We start from the raw sequence: 20262 nt of genomic DNA on the forward strand, positions 1-20262 counted from the left end.
CCCTCCCTCCCTCCTTCCTTCCTTCCTTCCTTCCTTCCTTCCTTCCTTCCTTCCTCCTCCCTTCCTTCCTTCTCTCCCTCATTCCCTCTCCTCCTTCATTTCTCTCTCCTTCTATCCATCATGCTGTCCACCATCTTTTCATCCATCCATCCATCCATCCATCCATCCATCCATCCATCCATCCAAGCATTGCATTAGGTACTGTGGGGATATAAGGTGAGAAATGCTGTAGAAGAAATAAGTCCTAGACATAAACAATGATGACGCAGGATAGAACAAGGCAAATGCTGACAGAGGTGAGGATGAAGTGCTCTGGGCATTCATGGGAGAGAGAAGCTATCGGAGGTTATCCGCAAGGAAGTGCACAATCTGATTTACGCATCTGAAAAGAAGACTGGCTGTTACCTGGAAATGGATTTAGGGAGGGTGGAAGCAGACAGTGCTCCTGATAAAGGAAACAGCAAGCCTAAAAGCCAGAGGTGGGAAAGGGTTAGTGCAGCCTAGATCTGTGCGTTGGAGCCCAGTGAACTCTTGATGAGGTAAAGTTGGAAAGGTTGGCGGGGGCCGCATCTGCTGAGTTTTGAAAGGAGTTTGGATTTTTAATTTTGTCATTACCGTTAAAGCACTAAAAAGCATGATGATTTCACAGTTTATACAAAGACAGCGATTAGATCACCTTAGTGAAAAGCAGAGCATGTTTTTCAGTTCAGAACAATAAAAAAAGGGCCAGGCACGGTGGCTCACGCCTGTAATCCCAGCACTTTGGGAGGCCGAGGCGGGCAAATCACCTGAGGTCAGGAGTTCCAGACCAGCCTGGCTGACAAGGCAAAACCCCGTCTCTACTAAACATGCAAAATCAGCCGGGCGTTGTGGTGGGTGCCTGTAATCCCACCTGAGGCAGGAGAATCACTTGAACCTGGGAGGCGGAGGTTGCAATGAGCCAAGATCACCCCACTGCACTCCAACCTGGGCGACAGAATGAGACTGTTTCAAAAAAAAAAAAAAGAACAATAGAAAGAGGACCTGGTTATAGACAAATAATCATATGTATGCCAAGTGATTGAAATTTCTCGTAATTGTATGCCTCAAAAGGGCACTATTTCTTATGGGAAATTTAAAATGAGATCCCAGTGAACTGCTACTACTGATGATGATTATTCCAAGGCCTTGCCCTGAGTACAACCTAAGGAAATATTTTCTGTTTCCTTTTATTCTCCTAAGGCCACAGCTGGGAAACCGCCTTTGCCCCTTTGCTTCCTGACCTAACTCGTTGGAGCTGCATGTTTTAGTGAGGGGTGGGAGTGTTGTGAAGTGAGCCCGAGGGATCCTGCACGCCTCACTCTATTGTTTAAGGAGGGGCTCCAGCTGCTTTGATCTGTGTCTCCGGGTGAGTGTGGGTGGTAGTGGGCGGTCCAGTCTGTGTCTGACTGCCTGGCGGTCTTTCCTAAGAAGCACCTTGAGGGTCAGCGACTGTGCGCTATTATAGTTATTATTGTAATAAATGCTTCAGTGCCAGAGAAGCAGTATACAGCAGTCAGACGCAATTACCATCCATGCTTTACTAGACTTAAAAAAATCTGTGAAAATCTGACTCAAATGACTCCATTTCGGATGGGTTTATGTAGGATTTGAGGTAAACTTGTAGAGTCTCATTTCCTTGGCTGTGGAGAGAACGCTGGCTGGCAGAATCAAGGATTTTGAGGGACCTGGAGTGAGGGGGCAGAAAATGGAGAGGATGAAACCTTGAAGAGGTGTCCCTGGCTCTGTACAAATGAATAGTCACAGGAATGATGGATGGGACCTAGAACCAGAGTTCAGCGAAAGATGGAGAAAAACCTGCTAGTTTTGTTTACTGACCCCAGAATGGCTTCAGGTCTGTTCAGAGTTCGAGTCTGATTTTTTGAATTTTATTTTCTGATGATCTGCAATATCTGAATGCCAGATCCCGAACACATACCTGGACTCCAACGCACAAATCCTTGCATGAGTTCTAGAATGCACCAAACTTTTTCCCACCTTGGGCTTTTAGTCTTGCTCTTTCCTTTGTCGGGGGCACTCCCTGCTTCCACCCTCCCTAACTCCATTTCCCCATAATAGCCAGTCTTCTTTTTAGATGCATACATCAGATCATGCACTGATTCCTGCTCAAGTAGGAAACCATGGATAATATGATACATGCTTGACAAAGGCAAATATCTTTGGCAAAATAAAACACTAGCAACCCTCTTGGCTGGGTGCAGTGGCTCACGCCTGTAATCCCAACACTTTGGGAGGCTGAGGCAGGCAGATCACTTGAGGTTGGGAGTTCATAGCCTGGCCAACATGGTGAAACCCCTTCTCTACTAGAAATACTAAAATATTCCATTGTATTTCAGAAGATTATAAAAGCTATAAGGTGAATTTTGAAGTCTTCATCAGCATATCCATATTAAAAGGAGATGACAGAAGCCAAAATAAAATAATTATGGGCTGACACGACAACTGAGTTAAAACAAGCATCGGTTTCATTAAAAATGGCTAACTTGAAGATAAATCATTTGACTCCAGCTCTCTAGAGGATCCAAGGTGACCTTGATGGCCAGTGGAAGAAATCACAACATGGAACTCCTTGAATAAAAATTTATTGACTTAAAAAAATACTAAAATTAGCTGGGTATGGTGGCAAATGCCTGTAATCTTGGATATTCAGGGGGCTGAGGCACGAGAATCCCTTGAACCTGGGAGGTAGAGGTTGCAATGAGCTGAGATCACACCACTGCACTTTAGCCTGGGCGACAGTGAGACTCTGTCTCAAAAAAAGAAAAACAACAACAACAACAAAAAAAAAACCAAAAAATCACACAAAAAATTAGCAACCTCTTTCTTTTAATGTTACTGGTTCATAAAGTCTGAGTGTTCAAGCATGCAGTATAACCTCCCCGTTAGATGTGAGGTGGTGTTTATTGAATTAATAAAATAAATATACATCTCATTGACCAAGGATAAAAGAAGGAAGGGGGAAAAGGGGCTTAAATCAGCAAAACAAAATCTACTGATGAGGTACTTTGGAAAGAAAGTTGCTTTATCAGGAACGAGTAAAAGAAAATCTGCAATAAAGTGATATAGACAAATATTTTGATGTATTTGTTATGTAAATAATTCATAAGAAAAACATTGTGCCATAAGAAAAACATAGATAAATGGACAAAGATCATGAACCAGACAAGTAAGAAAATATAACTAAAATGGCAAACTGGCATATGGCACTCTCTACCCTCCTTCCCACCCATCTTACCACCTCCCAACTTCCTATTCCTTTCCACTGCTTTTTATATTTCTCCTTAACAAATACCATTATCCTAATATTCTCTCTGGGTATCACCTATTTATCTTGTTTATTTTCTTTCCCCCTAAATTTCATGTAAACTCCATGCGGGCTGGGACATCTGCTGGTTTTGTTTGCTACTGTATGCATCCCATTACCTAGAACTCAGGGAAGGTCCAAGACAACCATCTATGAGTTTTTTAAAGTTCAACGGAACATTCATTAATTTGTTAAAAAAAGACTAAATGCTTACCATGGACTAGGCACTGTGTGATATAATAGGGCTTCATTTTTCCTTTTTCAAAAGCATGAGATGTGTTTTCTACCTGTTAGAACTGCAGAGTTGAGTGCAGAGATTTGCCTGTGGGCACAGCTTTGTTTCAAAAAGAAATTTTTTTTTTTTTTAATTTTGGCCAAAATTTTACAACCAATAGATTTCATACACAAAGCCAGATTTCTGTCTTCTTTTAAAAGAAGAGTTGATGCTGACTGCAACAGGCATCAATTGCATGTGGCTACAACTGGCAGGGGGTGAAGTGCTGCTTCTTACGCCCTTTGGGCAGGATCCCAAAGGATCAGGGAAGGGCTTAGAGTAAGGCAACAGGAAGTGGTCCTTCCCTGTTGCCTTACTCTAAGACTGGCAGTGCCCTTTGGCAGCCAGTAGTTGCCAAACCATGGTAGTAGTTGTGCAGGTATTGGTCACAGAATAAAAAAGACCACATACAAGCTACGCTACACCGTTTTATTAAGCCCAATTGCAGGAATATTCTAGAATTTTAAATAGAAAAGTTGTTTCCTGCCCCCCGTCCCCGCCACCCACCACCCCCAGTAGCAAGAGTAAATACTAAATGGTTTTAGGGAGTTTAGTCTCAACTTGGGAGATGATTTGAGAGAGACCATTTTTCAAATGCATTAGTGATGAAAAGCATCATTCCATGCAAAAGGAGCCTGGAACAAGCTCTCCCATCATTCTCTTGGTGGGACCATTTCAAAGACTCAATACTGAGTTAAGTGCAATACAGCTGGGTGTTTAATCTCAATGAAGCTTGGTAACTTCAAAGTCCTGCAGGCAAGGCTGTAGAGAGTGTCTTCACGGAGTTCTCATGCAATGCAGATACCCAAGGCCAATACACTCCCCAGACGTGAGGACCATACATCCCCTCACTCTAGATGGCATAGCCCTTGGCTTTAAGGGAGACCCATTTGAATGAGAAAGGGGTATGTATGCAATAGGCTTGGAACCTGTTGGGCAGGCTCTGGAGTGGAGATGTGGACTAAGGACCTCCGTCCCTGGAACCAACTCCATTGAAGGCTGTGCATTTAAAGGACAATGGGGGCAGGTGTGGTAGCCCATGCCTATAATTCCAGCAGTTTGGGAAGCTGAAGTGGGAGGATTGCTTGAGGCCAGGAGTTTAAGACCAGCCTGGGCAATACCACGAGAACCTGTCTCTACCAAAAAGTAACATATTTAGCTGAGTGTTGTGCCACACATCTGTGGTCCCAGCTACTCAGGAGGCTGAAGTGAGAAGATGGCTTGAGCCCGGGAGGTTGAGGCTGCAGTGAGCCATGATCACACTACTGCACTCCACTCTGGGTGACAGAGTGAGACTCTATCTCAAAAATAAAACAAAAGAAAATAGGCTGGGTATGATGGTGCACACCTGTAATTCCCAGCACTTTGAGCAACCAAATTAGGTGGATAGCTTGAATCCAGGAGTTTACGACCAGACTGGGCAACACGGTGAAACCCTGCCTCTGCAAAAACAAAAAACAAACAGACAGAAAAAAAAAAAAAGCCACAACAAAAATTAGTTGGGCATGGTGGCACACAACTGTATTCCCAGTTACTTGGGAGGCTGAGGTTGGAGGATCGCTTGAGCCCAGGAGGTCGAGGCTACAGTGAGCTGAGATTGTGACACTGCACTCCAGCCTGGACAACAGAGTGAGATCCTGTCTCAATAAAAATGAAAATTAAAATAAAATAAAAGAAGGACACCCATTGTTTTCAAAGTAGAATTTTAGAGGAGGAGACAGAAGAGGAGGGATGTGATATAAAAAGATTATAACAAGTTTGTATATTTTGAAAATATTGCTCTGAATAAATATATCATGAGCTGCCCTTATGAAGTTAATTTTTACCACCATAAAGCAGGTTCTTTTTTTTTCTTTCTTTCTTTTTTGAGACAGAATTTCGCTCTTGTCACCCAGGCTAGAGTGCAATGGCACAATCTCAGCTCATGGCAACCTCCGCCTCCTGGGTTCAAGCTATTCTCCTGCCTCAGCCTCCCGAGTAGCTGGGATTACAGACAACTGCCACCATGCCCCACTAATTTTTGTATTTTTAGTAGAGATGGGGTTTCACTATGTTGGCCAGGCTGGTCTCGAACTCCTGACCACAGGTGATCCACCCTTCTCGGCCTCCCAAAGTGCTGGGTTTACAGGCGTGAATCACTGTGCCCAGCCCATGTTCTAAATAAGAAAGGCACCATGAAAGATTTGTAGTTATTTTGAGACTGCATCCAAAAAGCATCCAGGGCAGGGAGGGCATTGGCTCATTAGATTAGCCAGATGAAGAACCTCAAAAGGACCACTGAACAGAGAATTTAGCTCTTGTACGTGTATAGTCATGTACTTGGTACAAATTTCACAGCACATGACAGCTGTGTGGCACATCTGTTGGAGATCCAAAAAATCAGTTTCACAAGCATTGGTTGGGAAAGATTCAGCTTGGCACTAGTTCTGAGAAAAGCCCTGCGACTTTGAATTGTGTGCAAATGTAACATGCTGTAAGTTCACTGAAATGTTAGTCTTTGCCCATGGGATAAAAATATCTAGTCCTGTTACAAGCCAAGCTGTTTAAATCACACTTGCAGTACTGGTCATGTGAAGAAGGATATTGGAAATTAGAATTTGTTCCTAGGATGGGTAGACAAGAAGAATCTAGAAATTATGACACAGGAAGTGGTTGAAAGACTTAGAGATGACAGATCTCTAGTTCAACTTGAACAGGAAAAGACTAAGGAGGGAGATGCCATAGCTATCTTCAGATTCGCAAAAACCTGATGATGCAGGGCTCTTTGGTTGTAAAACAACATCCAAAGATTATGTCTGTTGGATAAATAAAAGAATAAAAAGAGAGTAGGGGTGTGTGTCTGTGTCTGTGTGTGCATGAGTGCTGTATGTATCTGTATGTGTTATGTGTGTATCTTGCTTTTCAGGCAAGAGAAAAAACACATGATGAAAAGTACAGACAGAGAGGTAGATTTAAAACACCATAAAAATGTTACTGTTTGTAACAGCCAAGCTGAATGACCCTCTATTAGGGATTTAATGGTAAACTCAATCTTGAGAAGGAACATAAAATGGAAAGATGAGGGCTTTGGAGTCAGACACATCTGGGAGCAAATTACATCTTTGCCATTTAGCTTTGTGACTTTAGGCAAGCTACCTAGCCTCTCTGAGTATTCGTTTTTCCATCTATTAAACGGGGATAATAAAACCCATGTTAACATGTGAGAATTAACTGAGCTGACGAATGTAAAGTCCTAGAAACAGTACGCTTTGGATAAGTGTTAGCTGACTTTTCTAGATTAGATATCATCCAAAGTAGAAAGAGTGAGTTATAGAAATTATTGTAAGGCAGTCACTTAGCATCTCCATTAGATGTACATGGTCACCGCTGGTCGTGGTGGCTCATGCCTGTAATCCCAGCACTTTGGGAGGCCAAGGCAGGCAGATCACCTGAGGTCAGGAGTTTGAGACCAGCCTGACCAGCACTGGCAAAACCCCATCTCTATTAAAAATATAAAAATTAGCTGGGCATGGTGGTGTGCACCTGTAATCCCAACTACTTGGGAGCCTGAGGCAGGAGAATCACTTGAACCCAGGAGGCAGAGGTTTTGGAGAGCTGAGATCATCCCACTGCACTCCAGACTCCAGCCTGGGCAACAGAGTGAGACTTGGTCTCAAAAAAAAAAAAAAAGATGTACACAGTCCCCTTGTATCGTCAATGCCTGACACAGAGCCTGCACAGGGAGCCACTCAGCAGGTGATGGCACATCTGTTGACTTTATTGTCAGCACTATGGGTAAGTCACACCCTAGAAACAGGTTCTCAATATGGCAGCATGGCCAACAGAGACAGCCTGCGTAGGGAAGGGGGGTAGGTGTTGGCATCAGAGAGGTTCAAATCTCAGTTCTCCACTGGATCGAGTTACTTCACCTTTCCGAGCTGCATGTTTCTCTTCTGAGGTAGTACGTGTTTCATGGGAGTGAGTGATGAAATTGCATATGCAAAGGCATTTGATATTCTTTTCCCAGAGGGATCCTCTTTACAATCCAGAAAGGCAGATAATGCACTCTGTATGGAAGAAAAAACAAGATTCAGAAAATTGAAGTGATGTGCCCAAGGAAATAGCAGAATTGGTATTTGATTATTTCCTTTTAACCTGAAGGCCCATCATCTTTCCGAGACCATGATGGAAACATTTTTTGGTGTCTCAGCGTGCCGGGTCCTATGCTGGCTGTTTCCGTGTATCGCCTCCTTTGCTGTTCGGGTCCCCATGGAGATGTTAGTCACTTTGCAAGTCTCTTTGAAACATCTGCAGGATGAGCTTCTTAGACACTTGAGAAAGGTCATTCTTCATGGGACACCTGGCTTTGGGAGGAGACATCTGCCCAGACAGTCACGTCCGCTCCTCGCCTTGACGGGCACCGGAGGGATGGCTGTTGTGTATCTTGAGCAGCGACACAGTCGGCTAGTAGCTGTGCTGAGTCCGCAGCTGCCCATCCTCAGGTCTCCTTGAGCCCACAGACTTGCTCTGTGGGATTACAATGTTTTGAAATGAACTCCTTGCAAACATTTAAATCAGAAATATCCGCATAAAAATGTAATTTAACAGTTTGAGTTTCTCTCGAGGAACTGGACTGTCTGGCAAACCTGAGCCCATGTTCTCCCAGGCAGCAGCCCACCAGCACTGCTGGTGCAAGGGGACCGTGTACATCTCCTTTAAGTGGAGCAGGCGTCCCCACGGTCCCCGCACTGCCAATTGCACTCCCATACCTTCCTCCCCCAAAGAGTTTAGGTTACCATATAGTACTCATGCATAATTTCTATCAATAATAACATAAACACCTGCTAGAACAGTTCCTGAGGTGTTTTTTCTGACCATCTCTTTTGTATGCTTCCTCCCCAGTCTGTGATTGCAATGGGAAGTCCAGGCAGTGTATCTTTGATCAGGAAATTTACAGACAAACTGGTAATGGATTCCGCTGCCTCAACTGCAATGACAACACTGATGGCATTCACTGCGAGAGGTGCAAGGACGGCTTTTACCGGCACAGAGAAAGGGACCGCTGTTTGCCCTGCAATTGTAACTCCAAAGGTAGCTGAAAAGGGGGGAAAGAGGGAGAGGGAGATGGAGCAGTGGGGAGACAAGAGGGAAGGAAGGAGCGAGGAAAAGAAGAAGGAAGGGAACAAGGGAGGAAAAAAGAAAGAAAACAGGGGAAGCAAGTAGGCCAAGAGGGAGATGTTCAACTTCACGAGCAACTGGGAACCCACCAGACACTGGTCTTTTTAGCAGTTTCAGTCTGAAAGGAAACATATTTCTCTTAAGTAGGGGTTGGTGGAAGCAGCTGGGACTTTAAGGGCATGTTGTCTTGAATTCTAATACAAAGAGTCACATTATTAACTTTTCCAGGCAGGTGACAGTCTTTTCCAGGCAGTTAACAAGGAAGCTTGCACTCTTTGAGGGATAGTTCTTCATATCCATAGCCATCTATTTGTTTTGTTTTGTTTTGTTTTGTTTTGAGACGGAGTTTCGCTCTGTCGCCCGGGCTGGAGTGCAGTGGCCTGTTCTCAGCTCACTGCAAGCTCCGCCTCCCGGGTTTATGCCATTCTCCTGCCTCAGCCTTCGAGTAGCTGGGACTACAGGCGCCCGCCACCTCGCCCGGCTAGTTTTTTGTATTTTTTAGCAGAGACGGGGTTTCACCGTGTTAGCCAGGATGCTGTCGATCTCCTGACCTCGTGATCCGCCCGTCTCGGCCTCCCAAAGTGCTGGGATTACAGGCTTGAGCCACCGCGCCCGGCCGCCATCTATTTGACCAACCTCTTGAAAAATAAGGAATTAGAAAGATCTGTTTCTAGTGCTGTGCTAGGTGCTAGCAATATGAAGTTGTACTAATAAAGGAGACAGACAAGTAAATAGGAAAATTAAAGTCTTTCATTAGGTTGCTAACAAGATAAAACAAAATAACAAATAGGAAACACCTAATGGGGTGGCTGGTTCATAGGAGAGCTAGTTTTTTTGTTTGTTTGTTTGTTTTTGTTTTTTTGTTTCTTTGTTTTTTTGTTTTTTTTGTTTTTTTTTTTTGAGACAGAGTCTCTCACTATTGTCCAGGCTGGAGTGCAGTGGCGCCATCTTGGCTCACTGCAATCTCCGCCTCCCAGGTTCAAGCAATTCTCCTGCCTTAGCCTCCCGAGTAGCTGGGATTACAGACATCTGCCACCACGCCCAGCTAATTTTTTGTATTTTTAGTAGAGATGGGGCTTCATTATGTTGGCCAGGTTGGTCTCGAGTGCCTGACCTCATGATCCACCCGCCTCAGCCTCCCAAAGTGCTGAGACTACAGGTGTGAGCCACCGCACCTGACCAGTTGCTTTTTTTTCTTAAAAAGTATCCACACAGTACTATATTCATATAACTGTAGGTCTTTGCTGTGCACACAGATACACATACTGTGTTATATTCATTGTGGACAGACAGTAAAGACAAGTTGGTAAATATAAAGGGGGAGAGAGAGGTGGTTCTAGAAATAAGATTTTTTTTTAATGGTTCATTTGTCTATTATCTTTCTTGGCATTATCAACTTTTCTTGCTAGAAAGTGTTTAATAGCATCCTATGATAAATATTGATCCACTTAAAGCATACAGCCTTACTGCATGGCAATGACTTAGTGTAGTAGGTCTGTGCAACCAATTGATAGCTGCAGATTGAAAGAATCTAAAAATGGGCAGATTCTGGTGCAGCCATGAATTGCTGGTAGAGTGCGTTGGGAGTCTTATAGAAAACTGGGTGACCCTGTGGTGAGATAGACCCATATCACAGCAGTCACCCCCCAAATTCACCTAAGTTGCTGTTACAATGTGCTTTGACTCAGATTAGTTTAGCTTTGTTGTGTAGAATTTGCATCCAGAATCTTTTGGACTTAGCAGTCCTCCCTATGAATCAAAGAACTTCATAAAAAAATTAAAAGACAAATTATTCCATTTTAATCAGCATTTAATCTCTCTGAAGAGCCCCTATTGCCTTAGGTCATGCAGCTTCATTGTGAGTCACCAGAGTTGGGTCATCCCAGTGGAATGATCAGTGAGAATGAAACTAGAAATTTAATTGGCTCAGCTTGAAAGCCTGGCCTGAAGACAAGGTTATTAGTCTCAGGGTTAGACCAGGAACCTGCTGCCTAGCACAGAAGGATGGGAAAGAAGGATTTACCATGCCATCTCTTCTGTTTCAGCATGTAGTCTACTGCTTGCCCAGTGGTAGTGAAACTGGCTCCTTCTTTCTATTTGGGGAATAGATATCCCAGATTCAGTGGGAGCAGCTTGGCAGGAAGTGGTAGAACCCAATATTGATTTATGTCTTATATGATAGTTAACACGTGCCGTGTGCCAACCCTGGGCCAGGCACTTTTCTAGGTGTTTTTTTTTTTTTTTTTTGAGACGGAGTCTCGTTCTGTTGCCCAGGCTGGAGTGCAGTGGCTGGATCTTGGCTCACTGCAAGCTCCGCCTCCTGGGTTCACGCCATTCTCCTGCCTCAGCCCCCCCAGTAGCTGGGACTACAGGCGCCCGCCACCTCGCCCGGCTAGTTTTTTGTATTTTTTAGTAGAGACGGGGTTTCACCGTGTTAGCCAGGATGGTCTCGATCTCCTGACCTCGTGATCCGCCCGTCTCGGCCTCCCAAAGTGCTGAGATTACAGGCTTGAGCCACCGCGCCCGGCCTTCTAGGTGTTTTTAATCCAGTAATTAATCAGTCTTCACAAATAGCTTTATAAAGAGAGGGCTATGTTTTTTTTCCATTTCACAAATGATGTAGCAGAGACTTAGGGAGGGAGGGGAAGAAACTTGTCTAAGTTTGTAGAGCTAAGGGGCAGAGTAAGAGTTCAGGACCAGGTTTGTTGACATCAAAGGTAATAATGTAGAGTACAGTGGTAGGTTATGGAGCCAGGCAGCCTGGGTGCAAATCTGGACATGACCACCACCACTGGGTCACCCTGGGCAGGTTCCTTAACCTCTTGCTGCTCCAGCATCCTCATCTGTTAAAGAGTGATCATGATATTCATGTCATGGGATCCTGTGGAGATAAAATGGTGTTTGACAAGCACATGGCAGGCAACTCGGTAAATTGTTAATTGATGTAGTTGTTTTTCTTATTAAGACAGTGGGGAAACTAAGACCTAGAAAAGTTAATGAATGGCCTAAAGTCTTTCAGCAACTGATTGCAAGAACTAAAGTTGTAAGCCGGATCTTCTGACCAAGAACAGTTCTCTTATTCCCTCTATATGAAAGAAAAAAAAATCAGAATGGCATTTTTCTATGCCCAAAAGCAGACAATTTATGTGTACACAAAAAGCTTGATGGATATTATTTCCTAAGATCTGAACTACATGCTTTATATATTTTCCCAAAACATTTCTTTTTTTTTTTTTTTTTTTTTTTTTTTTTTTTTTTTGAGAACCGGAAGTCCTGGCTCTGTTCCCAGGCTGGAGTGCCAGTGGCGGATCTCAGCTCACTGCAACTCCCGCCTCCCGGTTTACGCCATTCCTCCTGCCTCACTCCGGAGTAGCCATGGGACTACAGGCGCCCGCCACCTCGCCGGCTAGTTTTTTTTTTTTTTTGTTTTTTAGTAGAGACGGGGTTTCACCAAGTGGGTTCGCAGGATGGTCTCGAATCTCCCTGATCCTCCCCCCCCATGACCGCCCGTCAATCAGCCTCCAATAGTTGCTTGGATTACAGGCTTGACTAAAACATTTTCATAGATGATGTCCTTTTCAGTCCTCATAACAGTCTGACAACCTGTGTTAACACATCCCACATCCCCTGTTAAAGAGATGAAGAAACTGAACTTTCAGGGTCCAAACTGCTGAGGCTGAAAGACACATTGGTGGCAGAGACTGTTCCCACCATGTGCTGTCCCCAGCTGCTCCTCAGCTGCACATGTCACTAAACCACTAGCACAAGTTTAATTCCCTATGTGATTTCTCAATCTCCCAATTAGCCAGAGGATATTTTTCACTTTCAGATAATAACTTGACAGGGGTGTTTGTTGTATATTCAATTTCAAATGCAAAAGAACATGTCTTACAAAAAATGCTATCATTACACGTATGTCAGATGAAGCCAACGGCATTAATAAACCCCAGAGTAGTCACCAATTTTGGACTTCATATTGATTTCCCATAAATGTAGCAACTAGGCTTATTTTTAGATTATGATTTTGTGGACTCAGCAACAGGGCTGAGTTATCTTCAGCTCTTCCAGCCACATATTTAAGTCCTGATAACCTTTTGCAGATACTTTGAAATTCACTGTGTGTGCAAGTTTTTTCCTCCCATGACAGCTAAGTTTTTGAGGTCTATGTGATACTGGACTTACTCTCTTAATTTTATATTTTTCACATATCTTTGATGCTGAGAGTGTATTATTCAGACTATACCATTTCAGTAATTATTTAAAACATGTTTTTAAATGCAAGTGTATATATTTTAAAAGCGTTCTCAAAAGGAGGCAAATTCTCTCAGTTTATATTTTTTGTTTATTTGTTTTTATTGGGTTTGTTGTTGGTGTTTTGGGACAAGATCTCACTCTGTGGCCAAGGCTGGAGTATAGCGGCTCCATCAGGGCTTACTGCAGCCTCGAACTCCTGGGCTCAAGCATTCCTCCTCCCTCAGCCTGCTGAGTAGCTGGGACTACTGGTGTGTTCTACCATGCCTGACTAATTTTTAATTTTTTTGTAGAGACAGGGTCTATGTTGCCCAGGCTGGTCTCAAATTCCTGGGCTCAAGCAATCCTCCTGCCTCAGCCTCCCCTAACTGCTAGTATTACAAGTATGAGCCACCATGCTCAGCCCTCAATTTTAAATATTAATCAGTTTTTAATACCTTCCTGAGTCTTCAAATGCATGTAGACTATATCTACATAAACCATGAATGTGCTTACTGGGACACAAATTTGAAACAGGAAGTTATTCCTCATCTATTCTTTAAAACCAATTGTTCACAATCCCTAAGTACAGTTCATGATGTGGGAATTGGGGCAGGTGGTATTTTTTGAGTGAGACTTTGAAGAACCAGTGCTATTGTTTTGGAACATGAAATAAGTTAGTCATATTCAGAGTTAAAGCCCAAATGACCATCTTTCTTCACTTTATAAAATAATTCATTTCTGAAAACTACTGCAGGGTGAGTTTTCTGAAGTTGAAAGTGTAATTACCATTAATTCGAATGGAGAAAAAATGTGTTTCTGGTACCCAAATCAGCATCCATTCATGTTAAAAACAACCACATTTCATCATAAGGGACTTCTATTTAATGTTACTTATCAGAGCATTATGCAGAAAGGAAATTTCCTTCCTTCTGCCCACCACTCACAGAGCAATAAGCATGAAGTCTCTCAACATCAAACCAAATAACCTCTTTTCGTTCTCATTTTATTTAAATGCTCTCTTGCCTTAGGCTCTGAAAACCTTCCTTCTCTCCTCCTCCCCTCACCCTCCTTAGACCTCTCCTCCCTGCCTTCCATTGCTCATTGTTTGATTAGACCCTGTCCTGAGACCTCCCCCTCTCTGATCATCCTCTCTCTTAATAGATGGGCTCTATCTCTGTCCTTACCACTTCCCCTCCTCTCTCCATCTACTTCTGGACTGATCTCACATTTACTATGGCTTCCTATTCAGCCTGTGTGTTGAAGGCTCCTAGATCTTCATCTCTAGACTCTGAACTCCAGATGAGCATTTCCACCTTTATATGCCCCTAGAAACTCAAGTTCATATATCCCAAACTAAACTCATTATCTTCTCTTGATGATTCAACCTGAGATCTTGGTCCTCCTCCTCCTGTCTTCCCTGCTTTGGTAAATAGCATCACAGTCCAGTCAGGCATGCACTCTGGGGACCCGAGTGTCATCAATGAGATCCTCTTTCCCTCGTCATTCCTAACCCAAGAGTCATCTAAATCGGTTTGTTCTATATCCACAGTGGCTCTCACAATGCTTTCCTCCTTCTCTTCTCACCGAGACCCCTCTAATCCAAGCCATCATGGCATGGGAGAAGACACTCTCGTCTTGCCTTCTCCAAGCCATCCTGCAGACTGTTCTAGAGTTCTCTTTCTAAGTGCAGGTCTGAACTTATCACTGCGTGCCTAAACCTCTGAGAGTTCCTATTATGCAGAAATTGATCTGTTATTCTGCTGTGAACTTTTAATTCACTACTAAATAGCGTGAGCTAATAATATAAAGTGCCTAACTCAACATCTAAGGAGATGCTCAAAAAATGTCATTTACGTTATTATCACTGAACGCTCCTTCAAGCCTTGCAAAGTTGACATGTAGATGTTCATAGACTCAAACTGTGAATGTGACTCATTTATTTCACATTCCACATGCTGCATAAAGTCTTCATATAGACACAGAACTGATACCTTTATCGATTTGAATTCTACTAGTGAATTAAAAGTTCAGAGAAAGGTAATAGATTTAAAAAACAAACATGTAGAGACTGGTCAATGTTCCCTTGGCTTCACAGACTATGGATAGCCTAATCATTACAGATACTTAAGATACAGGCCAGGCGCAGTGGCTCATGGCTATAATCCCAGCACTTTGGGAGGCTGAGGCAGGTGGATCATGAGGTCAGGAGTTCAAGACCAGCCTGGTCAACATAGTGAAATCCCGTCTCTACTAAAATACAAATCAGGCATGGTGGCACACACCTGTAGTCCCAGCTGCTCAGGAGACTGAGGAAGGGGAATCGCTTGAGCCAGGGAGGCAGAAGTTGCAGTGAGCCGAGATCATACTACTGCCTGGCGACAGAGCAAGACTCCATCTCAAAAAAAAAAGACATCCAGATTATGGCCAGGTGCGGTGGCTCATGCCTGTAATCCCAGCACTTTGGGAGGCCAAGGCAGGTGGATCACCTAAGGTTGGGAGTTCGAGACCAGCCTGGCCAACAGGGAGAAACCCCCGTCTCTACTAAAAATACAGAATTAGCTGGGCATGGTGGTGCACGCCTGTAATCTCAGCTACTTGGGAGGCTGAGGCAGGAAAATCGCTTGAACCCAGGAGTTGGAGGTTGCCAGCCTGGGCAACAGGAGCAAAACTTCGTCTCAAAAAAAAAAAAAAAAAAAGATACACAGATTATTTTACAATTCCACTGAACTGCAGGGGGATTATAAGGTAGCTGAGGTGTACCTAGCTAGCCTTCCACCTCATCTTTTGGCTTTCTCTCAGCTCCTTCCACAATAGCCCAGCAATCCTCCTTGGCATACACATATTAGTTGGACAGATTTTTGGGCACCTGCCTTGTGTCAGGCACAATGCTGGGCAGTGGGAATACAGCAGGTGACATAAGGTGAGATCATCCTAAGTCAAGTAGGGCTGAGGACTGGGGTAGGGGTGGGATGGGATTTTAGATGCAGGAGTCAGAGAAGATTTCTCTAGAAAAGTAATATTTAATCAAGTCCTGAGTGCTGAGAATGTGCCAACTAGGGGAAGTTTGAGGAAAGAGCATTCCAGACTGAGGGAGCAGCAAGTGCAAACACCTTGAGGGAAGCTGCTTAGCACTTTGCCCCAACCAAGAGAGTTGGGTCGCTGGAACCTAGTGAAGGAGGGTAGGAGATGAGGTAAGAGAGGTAGGGTCTTGCAGGCCATGATACAGAGTCGGCATCTTATTCTGCTTGGGGGAGGCGGGGCACTGGAGGACCTAAATATCTGAATTACATTTTAAAAGAACATCCTGGCTTCTCTGTGGAGTATGGAGAGGCAAGAATGGAGGCAGGGAGGAGAGTGTGAGGCAGGGCCCAGGTGAGAGAAGGTGGAGGCTGGAATGGGAGTGAGTGTGGAAGGGCAGGTGGTGAGACCTGGTGGCATCCCGCATGGACACATTTTGTTGCCCTGAGTTTTTCATGAGCACTCAATCTGAGAGGACCTATTTACAACTAGGAGCATATCTGTAAAAAGTGGTATCATAAGACAAGTACAGTCCCCTCGGAAAGGCACACAGGGTATATCCCGCCAGGAGGCGCACCACAGGGGATACTTTCCAGCACTCCTGGCAGGTGAATATTTTGGTTAATAGCCCTTTTAAGCTCATAAAATCATACCGTATAAGCACTGACTCTTAAAAGATGGCTTTGCCTGCCAGGGATAAGAGAGACTGCTGCTCACTTTCAGATACGAACTCTCTTCTAGGAGGCCAATGTGCTCATTCACAAATCTTCCTTGAGATCTTAAAGATTTGATGGACTTCTTTTAAAAAGCAGTGAGCTATATGCTACCTACTGTCACAATCAGAGCAGACAGACAGAGACAAATGCTTTTATGAGTAATTTAATTCTTCTCCCTGTGGAAGACATCCTCGGATGTCAGCACCGTCCCTGGTGGGTGGAAGAATACGCAGACGATGTGAAGTGACTGTTAAAGGCAGCAGATGGTGCTTCTTACTTCGTGTTTACGGAGCACCCATAGGGTGATAGTTGCTTCCAATGCCGCATACATTAAATAGTTCCTCTTCTTCTTTCCTTTCCCCTACCTTGTGGGCTTCAGGTTCTCTTAGTGCTCGATGTGACAACTCCGGACGGTGCAGCTGTAAACCGGGTGTGACAGGAGCCAGATGCGACCGATGTCTGCCAGGCTTCCACATGCTCACGGATGCGGGGTGCACCCAAGACCAGAGACTGCTGTGAGCATCTGCATCCCACCATTGCTGTCACTACCTCAGTGATGACAATTATAGAAACCTTAGCAACCACTTGTATTTACTGAGCCCCTACCCTGTGCCAAACACTGCTTTGAGAGTACATCATGTGGGCTATCTACTTTAATCCTCACAATACCCCTAAGAGGCTGGGATTATCATTATATGCATTTCAAAGATAAGAAACTTAAACAATTTGAGGTTAAGTTGCCTGATGTTACTGGTGAGGCTGGACCTAATGCTTAAGCTCAGAGTTTTGGGTCCAGAGTCCATGTCCTTCTCTCTGGCAATGGCTTCCCTCTAGATGAAGGGAGGCAACGAGTCCTTCAAGTAACCTGGGACTCATTTTGGCCCCAGTGAATTTGGGTAGAACTTTTCTGCATAATCTTGATCCCCTTTAGTTTGGAATGTCCTGTATCCCTGCTCAAATTTTTTTTGGAAGATGAGTGAGTATGCATTAAATATCACATAACCAATCTGCAGAGATGCAAAGCTGGCAAGTGTTGGGATGGCTTGGTGGGGGCTTGGCAGTGAAGCACTGGGCACTGGCTAGCAAGGCTCTCACAGAGGAGGCGCGTCCCATTGCCCACTTTGCTGGCTCCTTACTGGGACAGGAACTGCCCTCCAGCCACACTGCATTGTCCCAGTTGTCAAGGTCCCCAGTTCTCATACTCTCTTGGCATTTGTTCTGGTCCAGCTTTCCCTGACCCTTTCAGATGTTCTTCAGAGATCACCCCTGCCCCACTCCTCCTTTGTAACCCTTTTAAAACATAACCCTCTGTTAGCTCTGCCTCCCTGGCCCAATTCAGAATGAGATAAAACTTATCAAGATCCTTCAAGGTCCTCCTCCCTCTCCACCCTCAGCCCAGGTGCCTGCTTGGTTTCTTACCACTTTCCTCCCTGCTCCCTGCACTCCACAGGGAAGTCACACCAGCCTTCTTTCCCTTCTTCAAAGAGCCAAGTGCATGTGACCTTGGCACATCCTGGAGCGCTCTGCCTTCCCCAAAGCCGTGCAGTGCCTCCTGCTCCATCCCCACCCCACTATCTCCTCACAGAGGCCTTCCTGCACCAGTCCCACCCCCTGTGTTCTCACTCTGTTGTTTCACTCCATATCTTATTTTCTATTCATGTTTGTCCATTTCTACCACTAAAATGTAAGCCCCCTGTGGCTCTGTCTTGTTTGCTTCTGTGTCCCCATGCCCTGGAGTGGGAAGAGGTACCTCGAGGGTGTCCAGTGCATCTGCAGCTGTCCCTGTGCTTGCTGCCCTGGCACAGGACTCCTGTGGAATGGGGACTGCTCCTATTTCTCTTAGCATCCCTGGTTCTGAGCACCCAGTAGATGCTGAATATGTGTTTGTTAAATGGTCCAGATAAGCAGCAGAGAGGGAGCTAAGGAGGAAGGAGGCCGTGAGAATTCAAAGATAAAGACTGGCAAAGAAATTCCAGCCATAAGCATTGCTAGACTTGGCATGTGAGTGGATGAGGAATGTGAGGGAGAGGGAGGGGTCAAGGGTGCTCCAGTTTGGGGCAGGATTTGGGTGGGGTCATAGGGCAGGCAGAGGAGGAACAGATCAGTAGAGAAGAGACAGTAAACTTAGTTTTTGAGCAATGAAACAAAACACATGACTGCGTACCAAGTGGGTGACAGAAGCAGGAGTGGACGAGATAGGGAGATTGTGCCAGAATTCAGTGAAAACCCTGATACCTTCATTGAGAAAATCTTGCCACAGACAAACAAATAAAAGTCCATTAAACCCAGCAATCCCAGCAATTCCACTCCTAGGTATACATCCAAGAGAAATGAGAAGGTAGATATCTGCACAAAAACTTGTACACACACATTCATAGCAATATTACTCATAATAGCTGAAAAGTGAAAACAGTAACCAAAAAGAATATATGTATTCCGTCACCAAAAATAATTTATGTACTGACACATGCCATGACATGGATGAGCCTCAAAAGCATCGTGCTAAGTGAAAGAAGCCAGTCATGAAAGCCCACATACGGTATAATTCCATTTATAGGAAATGTCTAGAATAGGCAAGTCTGGAGAGACAGAAAGTAGACTGGTGGCTGCCAAGGGCTGGAAGTGGGACTGGAGGGAGGAGATGTGGCAGGGTCGGGGAAACAACTGCTAAAGGACACAGGATTTCTTTCCAGAATGATCAAAATGTTCTAAAAATTAATATTGATGGTGATGACTGTACAATTCTGAGAATCAGCTAAAAACCATTGGATTGTACATTTTAAATGGGTGAATTGCATGGCATACGAATTACATCTCATTTGAGGAATTACCAACAGAAAGAACTGAATGGAATAAAATAGCAGGTAGATGGAATTAATCATGATAAAAAGCAGACATCATTGAATTAAACAATAGGGAAACAAATGATAATTTTTTAAAAAAATGTAAACAGAGCCAGTCAACCAAAGTAAACTAAACAGTTGAGTGATGAACCTGGTTTACATTCTGGCACAAACCCCTGCTCTCTTTAGGAGTGGCTGACAGTTCTCGGCCCAGCTGCCACCCACCAAGTACACTCTGAGGAGCACTGGTGGAGGCAAGTGAGTCCTCAGCTGTGTGAGAGAGGTCCGCACAGGTGAGGATGGCTAGGAGAAACCTCATTGAAGAAGGACTTGCCCAGCTTAGTGATATTTGCTCATGAGCAGTTGATTTTTATGTGCTACTTGTGAAGCGTTTGGAAACATGTCCCTAATTTTCTTTTTCTTCTTTCCCAGAGACTCCAAGTGTGACTGTGACCCAGCTGGCATCGCAGGGCCCTGTGACGCGGGCCGCTGTGTCTGCAAGCCAGCTGTCACTGGAGAACGCTGTGATAGGTCTGTGTGAACTGTGGCCCTACAAACAGCAGAGAGAGTCCCTTGCCAACTAAGGGATTAATCGTCTGAGTGTAATTATGGAAAAGGGATATTTGACAAATGTTGATGACCTTCTTCCTGCTCTGCCCTTAAAACTACGCTTTTACA

The 20262-nt window shown here is 44.3% G+C and overlaps 1 protein-coding gene across 1 annotated transcript in view; it reads left to right on the forward strand.

The window, feature by feature from the left end:
• The window catches only part of LAMC2 (laminin subunit gamma 2), a 60796-nt gene that overhangs the window by 14369 nt on the left and 26165 nt on the right, over nucleotides 1-20262 (forward strand). Inside the window, exons 2-4 of the mRNA XM_017848110.1 lie at nucleotides 8499-8687; nucleotides 17121-17256; nucleotides 20017-20115. Coding sequence (XP_017703599.1) covers nucleotides 8499-8687; nucleotides 17121-17256; nucleotides 20017-20115 — 424 coding nt within the window. The remainder of the gene's footprint in view (nucleotides 1-8498; nucleotides 8688-17120; nucleotides 17257-20016; nucleotides 20116-20262) is intronic.

Source organism: Rhinopithecus bieti, unplaced genomic scaffold (assembly GCF_001698545.2).
Source record: "Rhinopithecus bieti isolate Rb0 unplaced genomic scaffold, ASM169854v2 scaffold_27006, whole genome shotgun sequence".
NCBI lineage: Eukaryota > Metazoa > Chordata > Mammalia > Primates > Cercopithecidae > Rhinopithecus > Rhinopithecus bieti.